Source organism: Homalodisca vitripennis, chromosome 6 (genome assembly GCF_021130785.1).
Source record: "Homalodisca vitripennis isolate AUS2020 chromosome 6, UT_GWSS_2.1, whole genome shotgun sequence".
Classification (NCBI taxonomy): Eukaryota; Metazoa; Arthropoda; class Insecta; order Hemiptera; family Cicadellidae; genus Homalodisca; species Homalodisca vitripennis.
This window is the reverse complement of record NC_060212.1, coordinates 57,663,865-57,680,745: the sequence shown is the minus strand read 5'-3', so window position 1 is coordinate 57,680,745 and position 16,881 is coordinate 57,663,865. Positions and strand designations below refer to the sequence as shown.

Here is a 16,881-nt window from a genome sequence, read left to right as displayed (position 1 = left end):
CATATTTATAGATCTAAACACATTTATTTCCCAAACATTTTTGCTTGCCTTAAGCAAGAATTACGTTTTCATCTGTAACTTACTCGATGTTTCTTATTTAATTACTAGAACCAAAACAACTTTCTTTATCAAATGTTCTTGTTTCAACTCGAGAGTGTTGTTGCCTTACGATAAGCCTCACGGCAGATCGCGTGAGCTGTATACATTAGGAACCTGAGTTCTCATTCTTTGTAAGAGTTTCACTTCTTCTACACTCTCACATAAAGTTTTCTTTTCTATTTTCATTAAACTAATCATTGGTGTTCACAAAAAGTAACACTTGGCCCCCATAAATCATTGACTGAGCCCATTACCTTAGACACCAATTAAACGTTTCAGACGGACTTTCATCTAGCTGATTTAGGCTTAAACTGAACATCTATTTATACAAAAAAATCTGTTGCGACATTTATAATATGTAAGGTATCACTAAAAATCATATTAATTTTACAGACACATAATAGTTCAAGTAGCGTTTGATAAATAATGAAAATTACTTCATTATGGACATTAGTGGTCATATTTATAAATTACATTATGGACGATTTAAAATTTTAGGTAGGCTGGGGACCTTAGAAACCACAAAAAATTCTAAAAAAAGCATACTGCACGTACATGTATTTTATTACAAAGTGGTCTAACACTTAAGCTGTAGGTTCAACCAGATATGTATATTAAATAAAACCATACATCATTACTTAGCGCCTTCAAATAGTGTTTAGCTATTCAATAAACGAAATTGTCCAGTAATTGCAGTTTATATTGTGCAGGAACTATCTTTTCTATTCCAAATTTAATTTATTACCGTTTACACTTTTCAAATTAAATAATTCTTTAATGTTTCATAAAAATCAAATTAGTCCAGCCGTTTGTAGGCTGAGGTGCCTGATAACCCCATACAAAATTATAAACAAGACGCATGTATACAAGTACATGTATTATATATATATATATTATATAACAGTCAATATAGGTTCAACCAATATTTATATATAAAAGACAAACATACATAATAACTTAGAGTTGTATTCTGTTTGTGAGGAACTTATAAATAAGAATAAGGATAAGAGACGATAGAGTACAAAGAGGATGGAACCGATAAAATTGGATACGGTCATAAACAGGTAAGAACCTGCACTATCTCCAACCAAGACCCAAAGTCAAACGTCTTAGAACGCTCAGCTATCGGCTCCCCACCTCCCTCAAAAATATCTATTAAAAATATTTAATCTTTAATATCTTTTAGTACTTTAATAGATAAAAAATCTTGGTTCTATAGAAGTTGTATTAAATTATTTATAGCTTGTATAAAACTTGGATTTGATTCGTGTTGAAAATAAAGTGGAATAATGCGTTTGCATGATTATAAACTAGTGCAATCTTAAAAAAGATTTACTGGTAGGGAAAAAGATAAAAGCCACTGAAAGGTTCCGAAAATGTATTTGTTATCAAGCCATACATCGACGAAATACGTATTGTGATAGCAATGAAGTAGCAGATTATAGCTCGGTATCGCTAGCAGCTGATTAGATATAGAGATATCACAGTTGTCCACTATCTGAGCGATGGTTCTCGGCTACGTGTTGTGGCTCATCGTGTCCGTAGCTGCCTTCAAACTTGTCCTAGCAGGAACATTGCCTGGTGCACTGTTATAGCAACGATCACAGGTAAATATTCATTAGTGAACATTTTTATTTCGTGTCGGTAAATTCGTTAGCCCTGACTACGTGTTATTAAAGTCTATCGTTTCCGTGACTGCCCTAAATCTGGTCCTTGGAGGAACGCTGCAAGGTACAATTGTCTAGCAACATTCAGAGGTAAATAATAATTAATAAACAAGCTGATTTTGTGTTGGTACATTTGTTAAGTTTTTTTATCTATTTAAAGTAAATTTTTTATATCGTCTGAATAATTTCCTATTATTGTTGGATGTCAGTGCAGAGGAGTTGCTGTATAAAAATAAATAGTGCATATTTGTTAACTTTCATTCCTTTATTTACCAGGTATTGTACTGCAATTCTTGTGCCATACTTCTTATGTTTGTGTAACCTTATTATACTTCACAACTATTATGTTCATGATGTGCATCACAACTTCAAATATATTTTACGAATATTTATCATATTTATCACAGTTAAATTTTTACTCTCTTTTATAGAAGAGAAGGATTTAACTAAAAAATACTTAAAATATACATGATTTGCATAATTAATTGAATTAAAAATTTATTAGTTATAGTATAAATATTGACATATATTTAGTCCGTTTACATATGATTAATCATATAACTAACTAAAATGGTAACTTGCAGCATGCAGACTCTAGTGATGGTTTTGTGGACGACAACAATCCTTCTGGAGGTTAAGGGTCAAGAAGATGAACTGTGGGATCCTTGGGCAGACAACTGCGAGTCCATGGTCCCCTGTAACCTGACTGAACCCCAGACCGACCCCATGCCCTACATAGTTACTCTCAACAGACCATACATCAACAGCGATCAGGCGGTGTACGTTTATATAAGAGCACTACCTCCACTCAGTTTCCAGGGGTTTATGATTCAGGCTCGGGACGACAAGACCGGTCAGGCTGTCGGGGAGTTCGACACAGACAACAGGAAGATCAGCGTCATTAATTGCTTCGGCAGGCCAGATGTAAGTATTATGATCAGTGTTTGAAATAATCGCCGTAAATATGTAATTCATAACACAATTCCGAGGATGATAGCGAAGTTCTGACGATTGGTGATGTCAAAGGTTACACTCGCGAGAACAACAATTTAAAAATATCCACATCACAAGATCTGTATGTATTTTATTTTGGCGTAGCCTTACTTTTGTGGCAGTGTTGCATGTATAACACAGATTAACAGATGTTCTTAGTCTTTATAGATATCAATTACAATTGCATTTAAACTAACGAAAATTTGTATACCAGGATATATTGCTTAATTTTTATAATCGTAAAATTTTTATAATCGTAAATTGTAAAAGCGTATGAGTGTGTAAATGCAAATAGATGTATACATTTTTTATCCTAGCCAAAAATACTTATTATATATTGAAACCGCACCTCCCCGTTCGCACACCCAAGAAGACCATTAGGAAGCTGGCACCCATGGTGGCGAACGGGAGGGCGGATCAGAAGAAAAGATAGAACACTGTGGATAGCGTGCTCAGATTTATTTACTCATTATAAATTCATCACCAACACAGAGTTGAAAAAATAATATCTTTAACCAAGATAAAAACCTTTCTCTCGTGATGACATAGTTGGTCTGACAAATTTAAAAAAAACACTCTACTACAGTTAACCCAAAAATTTTTAAGTGTCTCAGGTGCACCTGGATAAATACAAAATTAGGAAAAGCCATAATTTAAAACAAAAACTGCCAATTCCACCCGGTACCCATCGGCTAAGGGCGGTCTCCTAATGAAAACCAAGAAATAAAACTAAATAGCATTTAAACTAAATAACAAAATATAAACTATTATAACTGGCAACAATAATAAAATACTATAGGAATTATTTATCGCTCAAAATGCTCCGAATTTAGCAAAATGAACCTTCAGCAGTCTCTCTGGGTTTGTTTATGGTAATTACAGATATCTCTTCTCTTTAAGGATATTATGCAGATAGATTTTATTGTAAAGTAGCTGCTTATTCAGTAACATAATATAGTGAGCATATTTAGTGGAATTTTGAAACATCTGTTCATTCAGTGGTATAATGGTAAGCAATAACCACATAGTTTATTACCTAAAACATTACAATAATCAAGATGTTTTTAATTTTTTCACAGTAAAAGTAAAAGATTTTTTTGAAATATTTTCTGTAATTTAAATTCATAACATAGTTTTTATAGTTAGATTGTGATTTTTAAGCATCGAAATATAATATATAATTAAATTAGAGTATTTTGTATTGATTTCATGTTCTATTATAAAGCTTAAAGATTAGATAAAGTTCCTTTAATCGTACTGGCTTACGGGAACTCTGAATTTAATGACCTTCATTTAATGAGTATTACACATACATCCCACTTTTTAATGATATATATATATATATATATATTTCAGTTTTAAAGAGAAATCTATTTATATACTCGTACTGCTAAAAAAAGACATTATGAACACTATGTTTTACAAATAAATTAGTCTAATTTTTAATGAATTGCTTTTAACAAAAATCTTTCGGTTAACTATAAAAAATTATTTCATTTATTTGCAGTGGTAAATTCCATTGAAAACATTAAGCCGATACATGATGTATACGATACACATATAGAGACAATGGCCAACATCAATAACGAAATCTTTCCACCGCGCCATAACCCAAGTAGACGTCACATGAGCAAAGGTCGTACGTGTCTCGAGACGAGACAAGAGGCGGGTCGCAGTCGCGAGTAGAGCTCACGAGGACGTGCACCGGTAGAAGACGACGACGATCCCTGGCCGAGCAGTAGCAGCAGTGTGGGGAAGTACAATTTATCTAACCAATTATATTATTTTATTATAGCCTTTCGCGAAGTATGCCATAATGTGAATATACCTTAATTAAATAATCCGGTGGGTTTTCGGAGTTTAGGGTTTGCCAACATTTCTTTCGTTAGCTGCCATCATTCAGGAGAATCAGATTATTTAAATATTATATATAAAATAATAATGTTATTATATGAGTAATATATTAATTGTAATGAAAGTGTTAATAATAGCAGTCTATAATCAGTTCATCAAAGATGGCGAGGGAACTAAACTAAGTACACTCTCTGAGTAAAATACGATATCAATTAACATAAAATTAATACCTGCCACTATTTCCTCACGCCCTGAAATCTTCAAGTAGTGGCAGATTGTTGTTACTTTATTCCCTCGCCAGTTTTACATTTATTAATTATGAACAAGATTCAACAGTTGTAACATGAAAGAACATGCATGATAAGTCCTGAAGAATAGTTTTGGTATCAAGTTTAAATTTGTCAGTGTGACTAGAAATAGCTGCCTTAAATTAATGAAATGTTAAAAATACAGCTTGTTGGTATTATACTGTTACTTTTAAAATTTATATTTACTATTTTTGATATAGCAAGAAATAGAAGGAAAAAAGGAAAGATTGTATTTTATATCAGGCCTTTCTCCAAAAGCTCTAATTTTTTAATGATTGAATAAAAACTTTATCTGCAGATTAGATTAAAATTCTGAAATTTAAAATGAAACCCTTTTATCACGTAATGTACACTTTACATAGCAGCTAATGTACATTTATTATGTAGTTGCTTTATTGAAATTAGATATGAATCAATGCTTACGTATTACAAGTGTATAAAACTGATTATTTCTGTTGCTTGTGATATCCTGTTTCTGGTAAAAAATCTACAGCATTTATACTTAGCAAGGGTCTACATTTTAATTTATTGATATTATATTTTGAAAATTTTTTGTTGGAGTGAGTAGTAATTAATTTGGGATTAAAAGTGCCTTTATTTGTCAATCATTCCTGCAAATTATATGCTGGTCTATAAAATAATTCTAGTTACAATAAATACATTGAAATATATTAAAGAAAAGTGATAAACTTATAATTAATTTCTACTTTAACTTTAGCTTACACTACATACAGTTAGTACTATGTTTTACTTTATATTTACTGAGATGTATAGAATTATGAAAAAATTTGAGTTGATTGTAATCATTAAATTTTATTGAAATATAATATAAAAAGCACAGTCATGCTCTAAAGGTGAAATAAAGTGAATAATTTGTAGAAAGGTGTGGTAGAGTTGCACAATTTAATTAAGTATGGGGGTTTCAGAGGTTTAAAGTAATGCAATTATCTTGAGAACTAAAATTAAGGTACATGGAAATTAAAATATTCTGAATTTAAAGTTGTTTGTGTCTTAAGAGAAAATGATGCACATATTACCATATTTATTAAGAACTAGCGACCCACCCGATACTTCGTTAGCGTCTTTTATGATTTCTTACGATTTTATTTTGTTTACAACTTCTTATATCAGAAAGATAGATGCATGTCACGCTGACTTCATTGTACACGCGCCGTGCCGCGCCTCCGGCCAGCCGGTACCGCTGCAACCTCGATGTCCCTACATTTATAACATAGAACATTATTTTGATACATCTTGTAGAGTTTAGTTAGCGTTTGCAATATAAGCGCAAAAAATGTGTTTATTTACGACTTGAAATTATCAGTGGTTCTCTAATGTATGAAGCATGTTGTTATACATAGTGGACCCGGCAAACTTTGTTTTGCCACATAAGTTCTTTTTAAACGTTATTTCAGTAAAATAACATGAATACATTATTATAAGTATGTGAGCATGTAGTGTATGAGTGGAGCGCTGTAAACGATGACGGAAGATAAACATAACAAAACACGAAACATTTATGTTTTTTTATTCATCAAAACTTATTCTGTATAGTTACTGATATCGCTAAAAGTATACGATGATATTATTATAAATAGCGGTCGCCCGCAGCTCTGCCCGCGTAGATGTCGGTTACAGCTGCAATAAGCCTACCCAGGAATGACACGGTCAGCAAAATGATTCCCAGGTCAATTCACAGACACCGAAACTAACATCAACGACGCAGTCATTATCCGCAGCCTGCACAGATTGTCTTTCTGTGTATGTTAAATTTGTTAATGATGAAAATATTTAAATGTAATTAAAATACTAAGTTTTCACTTCTGCCCGCAGTCCCGGAGTGCAACCCGTTGTTTTAGGATAGATAACTAAAGCGATTATTGTAGAGCTTCTCTATAAACAACATTTGACGTTAAATTATTTTCAGGTAATAAAATATACTGATGGTCGGGAGCCCCGCCCCGTGATAGGGCAACGTAAAGTTGCCCATGCGTAAAACATTCTTTTCGTAAATAAATTCCAACTAATTTGAATGTTTGGCCCTGGGATTTGTTTATCGTTAGTGCGAAATAAATTTTTATTGGAAATTGGAGCCTTTTGAAGGGCCGCACGCGCACCTCCGCCTTGGTGACGCCCACTTCGCAGCGGGCCGTGCAGCAGAAATCGTGATATTTTAATTTCACCACAACTCAAAAACCAAACTTCCAATTTTAATCATTCAAAGACAAATATTATCTTCATAACCTGCAATTAGTGATTAAATAATTTGTTTTGTTAAGGATTAATGGCATCAGTAAAATAAACACGTTTAAATGTAGTCCAAAAAATCAAGATTTTTTAAGGAAAAAATTGTTGTTGTGCCTTACTCGACATAGATAGATATAGTGTGTCGCGGACTTTTTGTAGATATTTATAAGATCTGCAATTAATTAGAACATTTTATAGTTCTAACTATTATGGTTTAGGCAACGTACGCGAAATAAGTATTTTTCTGATTGATTTTTTACACCTTGTGTCCGAAAAACCCAAATATCTTACGGAACCATATTTTTTCCAAATAAAATATAGCCTATGTTGCTCGTTGATAATGTAGCTTTCGAATGGTGAAAGAATTTTTGAAATCAGTAAAGTAGTTTTTGAGCCTATTCATTACAATCCAAAAACTAACATACAAACAAAGTTTTCCTCTTTATAATATTAGTTTAGATAACGTAAATAAGCTAAGGTTCTTATCTATTCCTATTACGCTCTATAACCAGGATATGTTCTTTTTAATGTTCAGCTTGACCCTAATTAAACGTTTTATGATTTTAAACTTCTTATGCCAACAAATAACTGATTAACTACTTAAGCCGGATGTCTTTTATTGATTTCAAGTGTAGATAGGCACAATGATAACAAGGGCACAACACAAGCAGGAATTGAAGACGTGTAACATTATAATATTTTGCATTGAGTTTCCTTTAAAATCACAATAGATACGTTTATTTAACTATATTTAAAAATTTTCACAACAAACTTAATAGTTATAGATCAGTATCACTTAAACTCTGAGAAAAACTTTTATTGTTTTCTCACTTACAATAAATTGTTTTATATTTTTTTAAGATCATTTCATCACAATATAAAAGTCGGAACATTGGTTTTACACTTGTCTAAAAGGGCTAAAGAAGTATTAACTATTAGATACGTTATGTTTAATGTTATAAAAGCTTATGTGATTACCAGGCAGTGTAGAAACTATGAGGTTCGATTTGTTATATATGTATACACACATTGAATTAAAAGCAGCTCTACAAATTAAATGTAAAACATATAATTCACCATTTGTACAGGGTGGTTTTGAGTATAAATTGCGACATGACACCCATAATTTTAAATTTTAATAGTGTCTAGAAGTCAGAAGTTTATTTAGAACTTTAAGTTCTGTAAGCTCTTTATAATTCTTTGCCATTACCGTGGTAGACTTAGAAACAAGGAAGGGAACACCGTATTACTAACTATGTTACTAACTATGCTTTCATCTAATCTTTCAATGCTGTAATTATTTTCTTTGGTAAAAAAAGGTTTTAATAAATTATAACGCGTACAATAACAATTTAATTGAGTACTAGCGACTTAAATTTCTACAGTAAATCGGTTATCTGCCTCAAACGTTAAACCTCAAACCCATCTTCACCATTACAATAAAGGTTGTACTTGACGCAAATATCTTGTTAAAAAGCTATTTATATAAATAATAAGTAATGCTGCAGATCCAGATACGAGGAGGGTCTCACACTAAGCGCTTAAGATTCTATTTACTCGCAATAACTCAAATTAAATAATAAGGCCTTGCGAATTTGTTTTTTCTGGAACTAAAATTTCCTTTAATAAAAAACCAATAAAAGTGCATGTCCTAGCGTTTCACTAATATACCTATTATAATATTTCTCGGCACAAATAATATTTGTGGGAAGAAATCCTTAAAACTAACTAAGGACCAATATTTATCGCTGTTGCATCTGATCAGAAGAGGATATATCCTTTGTTCTTGTTTAACTACCAATATTTCCGAGACGTTTGAATGTTCTTGTCAAATCCAGTGCATGAAAATGTTTAATAAATTACAGGCAACTGCGAAGTTATTCTATATGTTTAATTATTATTAATTAAGGAGAGCATTTACAGTCAGAATCAGTTTTTACAAGTATTATCCACGGTCGGCAAAAATCAACATTATTCACCGTAATAAAGGAGACATAATGTTCTGATCAACGTGTAAAAATTGATACAAAAACTTAAGGATGCATTCCAATACCGTAGCTACATTAAATCACTCATAAAGATTGCATATACTAAACCTCTCCCCTCAATAATGTAAATTTGTGTATCGATAGTATTTGTGTTTAGAATAGTTATCTTTGTCGCGGTAGAAAGTAACAAGCTTTGTTGCATATATTAAAAAAACATAACATGAACGTCGAAGGAAATACAAATTCTTCAAGTAAACACCTGAAAAAGCGGCTCTATATATTCGGTGCCCTCTCGTCCGTCAGGCAGTTTTTATACATACACATTAACAAATAAACAAGCCAAGGAAAATGCATTGCCTGGTCTATTGACCCAGCTGATACTTTGGATCAAATAAAACTTTACTTAGAAGCTTTATCAGCATACAACATGATACACCTATTATAAATAGTAACACCACACTTGAGAAAAATACTTAACTTAAATCCCGAGGAGAACATAAACTTCTCCTTGATGTGGTGCCACAAGGAGATAACCGAATGATACTAACTTAGAGACTGGTATTTCCACACCAAATTTTCAAATTTCCGACGATAACGACACCAAATGGAAAAAAAATATACTGGGAACTGCAAGCGCGATAGGTTCCAAAATCGCGACCGCTTAGGCACATTACAGCGCCCAAGCTCTTGGATAAATAAAATCATACACTAATGCCTTTAAGGTTTAAACCTTGTGTTATAGTTTCTTTACGTCTTCAGTTACATCTAAGCTAATTAATCTACTGGAAGGTTCATTTGTTCGGCTCACAATGAAAAAGATTTTTATTACCAACATATTAATGCCCAGAGGGAATCTTGGTTTGAGTTCCTTCATTTGTTGGTATTAGTTTTAAGTTTCTGTTTTCCTCTTCTCATTTTTTCACACATCATTCGGACTAATTGCCGAACTGTCCGGGGCATCCAACACTTGGTCTAAGGTGCGTCTTTTCTAAGGATTCACCTAGAGTGGTGGACATTCCGGGTTCGGTCAATGTCCGAAACTTTTTGTTGTGGATTACCGGGATTTATATGAGTGGAAGGAGTTTTAATTTTATTTGCATTAGAATTTACCAGCAAAAGTAGTTAGTCCACCTCTTTTGGATTCTTGTATATTGTTTTTTTTAATTTTTTTTTATTATTATTGTTATTTGATTCCATAGAGGAGGGCCCCTTCCACTCTTATGAACCTTTGGCAGCTGTCTGTTACTAGACCAGACAGAGGAGTGTCCAACAACAAATCCCAATACAATAATTTATTTTCACCTGTACTACTCCTATCACTTTTTATCCTTCCTTATTAGAAATAAATTGTTAGTTTAATTTTTATTAGGAGGTTTATAATATTGTTATTTAGTTGAAATTCCATAATAATGTTATGTTAAGAGGGGTTATAATATTGTTAATAATTTATTGTCATAGCTATTAAGATTGTTAATGAAATAGCTAAATATGGGCCTAAAGGGGAATCCTTTAGTTAGTTTCGTCATTCATCAATAAATATAGGCGCGAGTCTTAAAAATTATTTACAAACGGGTAGTCAACTATGATTTTATTAGTAAATTAGTTCATTTGCACATAAACGAGTGATTGACCAAACCCAACTCTCCCTCTTCTCTACTAACTACTTGTTTTCAAAGTTAGGCCAATGTCGTTGTTTGGTTTGCATTTCCTTTCTTTTGTTCGGTTGGCTTTTATTCCAATATATTAATATAGCATGACAGATGCTGAAGGTGAGTAGGCTTTGAGTTTGTGAAGAAAGTCCGATTTCTTAGTAGCGGATTACCAGCGTGCACTCGTAATATTTATACCAACCCTATAAACTTAATTAATTTGTAATTACAATTAGAGCAGATGGGTGTGCACCTTTAAAATTCCTATCCTTACCTCGTACCAAGTCTCACAAATATGTACAGTTTGATAAGAAATTGATTAAATTTAAATCGATTGCAATGGGTTATTGGGTTAGTTTCCCAAAACAATGATTTGTAATTTAAGGTGAGTCCCAATAGACTATTTCACATTGAAGACCGTAACCATACATAGTGTTTACGAACTGTCTGGACAATTTTGTAACCTTATGAATCAATGGCAATTTGCCATTTGTGGCGCCATGACTCACCTTTTGGTACCACCCAAATAACACACCCTCTGCAATCGTGGGCCCAAATATTTTTATGTTGATTAATAGTATTACGTATCTAAGGCTACCATCCTAGTAAAACCTATACCAAAACACCCTGCCTTGGTTCACTACTCTCTGCTCTAAGAGGCCTCTTGCTTAATGGGTTTTCTGTTTTCCTTTCGCCCCATGGGGAGGTGGGAGTCCACGCTGGTAATCAGATTGCGTTTATTTTATAGAAAACTCGAGTCTGCTCTGTCCACGGCGTCTGGTCCTGTGCTCCCCCATATTAGCAGGTACGTTTACCTCCCAACTACTGATAACCTCACGACTGGTTGAGTCGGTCGCGTTGGTCGCCGGGAGTCTCCCTGGGGAGGCCCAGGAGCCTCGTCACGGCACGTAGTTTGTTATGCCAATATCGCGTCGCCCCGTCGTAAATCCAACCAGGGGTTATCTGCTCCTCACTAGGAGAGGGGCCACCAAAATTCCGAATTGTCTGCTGCATAGGCATTTTATTTAGTTAGTATGTTGATCAACTGACATATACTTTTTTCTTAATCCCTCCTTAACCCCAACCCCTTAAAGGTTAGTCTACTCTCGTGTTTCGCCCCGCAGAAAGGGAGGTTGTGGCGCTAGCCGCGATGTTTTCATTTCACCGCGCCTTAAACCAAGTAGACGTCACATGAGCAAAGGTCGTACGTGTCTCGAGACGAGACAAGAGGCGGGTCGTGAATAGTTTAACTTATTCAGTAGGGCGTTAGTCAAGATTATTTTGTATTTAAATACTATTATTGTTATATTAGTAATACATAAATTGTATTTTAAATTGTTATTTAAGTTGTTATTAGTAACGGTATAGAATCAGTTCATCAAACCTGACGAGGGAACTAAACTAAGTTCACCCTCTGGGCATATTACCGTTTGATTCCGATATTCCCTTCATTACCGACAATACGATTAATAACTTCCATTATTTTGTCAAGCCCTGAACGCTTCATATGTAATAATTTATACAGAAGTCACAATAAAGTGATCAATTGTGGGAAATATCAAAACTAAAATAAATTATAAAAAATTAAAATTTTTTAAAAATTAGTTTCATTCAGCAGATTAGTCGCATTGAATCGACTGTTATATCGAGAAAATAATGATTATTTCAATATTTATACTCCCATCACAGGTGCACACGCTTCATTTATATGTATGAACACTTATGCGAACAGAAAAATAAATAGACATGTATAACTAAAACAAGATACAGGGTACAAGTTAAAACCTTTTATATTGTGGTTTTTATATCTTCCAGCTGAGTAAGTTTTATCTATCACATTGAATCAGTAAAATCTTGTGGATTATTACAAGAATGAGAATATTACACGTCCTGTATGTGATTAGTTAATTAGTTCCGTAGTAAAAGATAAGTTTTTTCCGTAACGCAGACATTAAGGAATGGCTGAGATTTCCCATAAAGACCCAAGTTTTTTATTCTAATATTTTTATTATATGAATTTTCATTTCTTATTTTCCTAGATAAGAGAATAATGAAGAAGCTGCATACAATGTTAAATTCAGTTAATTTACATAGAAACAAACTTAAAGAAGTGCTGAGGTGTATCTAAGTTAAGTATTATGAAACATGACAAATATAAGTATATTAACCATGTTCTATGGTCAGAGCACGGCCATGCACGCTGACAATTCCCCCAAGACGGAGGTGACGGCCAGATGGGCGCCCGAGGATGACAATGACGCTACCGTAACATTTTAGTGAGTACATCACATGTGTCTATCCGCATGATAGGAGAAGATTCTAACATCGATTTGTGACGTTAATGTCTTTTATATACCAAATTACAGGGATAAAGTCTACTTTTGGTTACTTACTGATCGCTGGAATAAAACTTCCTAAACCTTGGAAATTTCTAAATACCGTCGGTACGTTTATTATAGATTATATACCTTAATGTTCCTATATATTAGTTCCATTCATTAGTTTTGTTTGTATGTTAAGGATTATTTTGTTCACATAACAATTATTTATAATTTGGAACATTTTATAATCACATTATAACAAATTGCGGTAAATCAAAAACACACACTCACTTATCATCTCTAAAACCTTGAGTGGTGGGGACTAAAAAAATAAATATTTTGTATACTCTAGTAGCAGGTTTGATAGAAACTGCATCTGAATGGTGTAGGACATCGGATGGATTTTCAAATATATCTTGTCTAATATCAGTTTTTTTTTGCCGATTGTCATTGAACGATATACCACGTTCACGAAAACTATTATAAATATGGTGTCTGTTATATTTGTATTTATGTATATAAATTATTAAATAATAAATTAGTATTATTTTTTATTAAAATGTGATATTTTTCGTTTTGCAGTGTCACAATTGCTGAAAAGGTTAACCCTCTAGTGAGGTTCTGGGCTTGCCAGCGTACGAAAACACTTCAAATTATCAAGTGACTTCTTGTAGCCCTTTCGTCCTTTCACATTTCAAGTACTTAGGAGAGTTCTGTACACTATGCCAACAACTGTTTATTTAATAGTAACCCTTCCATACTTTCCACAAATATACAGTCTGCTTTATATACAATAACACACATTCCTCATAAATAGCCACAAAAATGTATTCACAAACACCAAAATAATTAAGCAAGAGTGATTGAACAATAATAAAATTGTATAATATTTTAAATTTAATTATACACATACCAGTAAGAGTAATGCAATATAGATTAAGACATATGTTTCAAAAATTGGCGACGAATGGAATATTGCTATTATTATTTTGGGTAAAATATCAATCCAGTTATATTTATTAAAGGATACATATCATTAATTGAATAATAATAAAAAAATAAATCTCCTTCATAAATTAAAAGTCAGCTACTATTACTTTTCAGGGATATTTTTGAAGGTGTAGGGAAAAATAACTAACAGTAGTTTATAGCTAAATTGTAAGTAATTAGCAAAGAAATAAGATGGAATACTGAAGGAAGATAATATTATTATTGTTAGTGATATTTATAAAGCTATGATTGTAAGAAGAGTGGAAAAAAATTAATGTTATCAATTTAAGAACAAATACAAAACAATCCATGCAATTATACAAAGGCGTATAGCCAGTTGTAGACTTAATATCTCGTATACTTTTTACAGTGCTTAAATTATTATTAATATTAAACGTAATGTATTTTAGATCATCTGTGTATTTTCGTAGTAAAATCCGATAGAGGAAGAGTTTAGCAGCTTCGTGGGAAAAAGAACTTTTATAAGTCAATTTACGGGATGCGTCCCTTCCATTCTTATAACGCTACGCCTTTGCGGAAAGTACAATAATAAAGTACGATACAGCATGTTAAGGAAACCTTTTCTTCGGTAACTTGCTTTCTATAAGGCGTATTTCACCATATACTTGGGGTCTCTTTGCTACAAATAATACTTGGAAGGAAATATAGCACTTAGGTTTAACAAAAAAAGTAGAAGATAACATAGACAACCATTTTAAAAATATACCTTTGCAAGGATTATTAAAATAAAAATCAGACTTTTAAAATTTAAAATAAAAAAGTTAAGCTCAAAACGAACTAAAATCTTATTGCTGGAAAACCCTTTTATTCCCTTGGGTCCAGCACCCAAAGTTTCAGGAAAGGCCCTCTCAAATCATGGTTATTGACGACGAACCATAAATATAATAAAAGGGTGAGACAAAAGGTTCAGCCAAATTCGATGTCGTGGAGGCCGGTTCTGTCTAAGTCAACAGCCTTTATTTTCCTGTACTCCGATCTTTGGTGTAGGAATTACATAACATGTTCTAACCTGCGTATACAGTTATAACTTATACAGTTAAGACCATTGAACTTTCTTCTAGATTCTAATATTTACTCTTTTCACCTATTTTTTTCTTTTAATTTAGAAGACTAGTTAATTTTAAATAAACAGTGTAGCAGAATGCTGCGGCGCAGTATATACTGTGGGTTAAATTTACTTTGTCGTTTACATTAACCTCATATTTTCATTAACAATATAACTGTTCAGTATATATGTTCAGAATGCTTTTTAATACCCGGAAATTAAAGAATACTACGATCTAAGCTGGTGTACACACCCTTGCTTTGGTATCGTGTCTAAAACGTCCTAGTCCTCTCAATTGTGCAATGAGAATGCCTCTTCACCTAGATTACACTGTATTATGTAGAATAGGTGTCCGTCTTTGATGTCTAATCAATGCAATGAGTTTGTTCTCATCACCGAATTTTCACTTTCACTTTTAAACTCAATTATTTTTGTTTATTCAACGAATAAAAATATTGCATATTAAAATATCAATGTACTTAGTGTGAATACTGTTTTTTTTTTCATTCTGTTATATTCTCATGGTTACTAATAAAATCAGTTTAAAAATATTCACTAACGCTCATTGAAAACCGCGGAGGGGCATGCTCAATCATCGATCTTATTGCTACCTATTAAAATGAAGCTTCATAAAAATTTTCAAGTACTCGTATATAGGCCAGTTTATTTTTGACATTACATGTGCAAATACAGACAGAAAAGAAATTTTTGCAGACCCGTGAGGGTTCTAAATTTTATATAGGGCTATTGTTTTATTACACATGTTGATATATTGGCAGAACAGAACAGTATTATGAGGAGATGACGAAGCTATAAACACATTAGCGTAAATACAGAACATTTATCATAATCTATTGAGGCAGTTCTTTCAATGGAATCAATTCACTAATGTAAACCATTCTTCGTGCAATCAACTAAGAGGCTGGGCATTTTTAATGAATGGTGTACTTAAGTAATAACGTTGATTGAGTGTAATCTTAATTGATAATATTAATTCAAGTCAATTATCCAAAGAAGTAAAAATTCATAATTATATTTGGATTACTATTTTTAGGTGTTTAACAAATCAACTTAAAATACCTTTGTTCAAATGGAAAGTTTATAAATGTATTATTCTCAACACAAAGAAGGAGAATTCCAATTTTTCCGATTTCATTTCTCTTAATTTACTGTCATAAAATATTTGTATTATCCTATTTGTATGTATAGTGAAAAATCCCATTAATGCATTGCTATACCCACTAAGAATCCGTAAAATCTAAAAGATATCTTAGGTGCATATAATTTTTAAATCACTCCATATCTAAATCGACTTTTGCGTTTATAATATTATTCATTTCAATTTTGAATATCAGCCATCATCGAGCCATATTGTAAATAAAACAGTGGTATAGCAGTTTTAGAGTATGAGAGTTGCAAGGTATGACAGTTGTAATGTGACAGTTTTGTCAGTATGTCAGTTGTACCCAAATGGGTGTATTTCACTGTGAGTATTTAGCATCGTTTCGTAGGGTGTAATATTTGTGATTTACATAAATATAACTCTAAACAATAAAGTACTTACAACTCGCTTTGAGATATAATAGCTTTTAAACAGTGTTTTGACAACTATGGAAGTATTTACAATGTGGTTATTGGAAGCTACAAGTACAGAAAACTAAAATTAGTACTTAAAAAGTATAAATACCTTTAATCCTGA

At 32.5% G+C, this 16,881-nt stretch overlaps 1 protein-coding gene across 1 annotated transcript; it reads left to right on the top strand.

Moving 5' to 3' along the window:
* The first annotated feature begins 1,553 nt into the window (after positions 1-1,553).
* Positions 1,554-13,940, top strand: LOC124364349 (putative defense protein). The gene is made up of 4 exons (XM_046819737.1): positions 1,554-1,706; positions 2,351-2,690; positions 12,990-13,081; positions 13,709-13,940. The coding sequence occupies exons 2-4, from the start codon at positions 2,352-2,354 to the stop codon at positions 13,788-13,790; spliced, it is 513 nt and encodes a 170-aa protein (XP_046675693.1). The 5' UTR covers positions 1,554-1,706; position 2,351; the 3' UTR covers positions 13,791-13,940.
* The last annotated feature ends 2,941 nt before the right edge of the window (positions 13,941-16,881 follow it).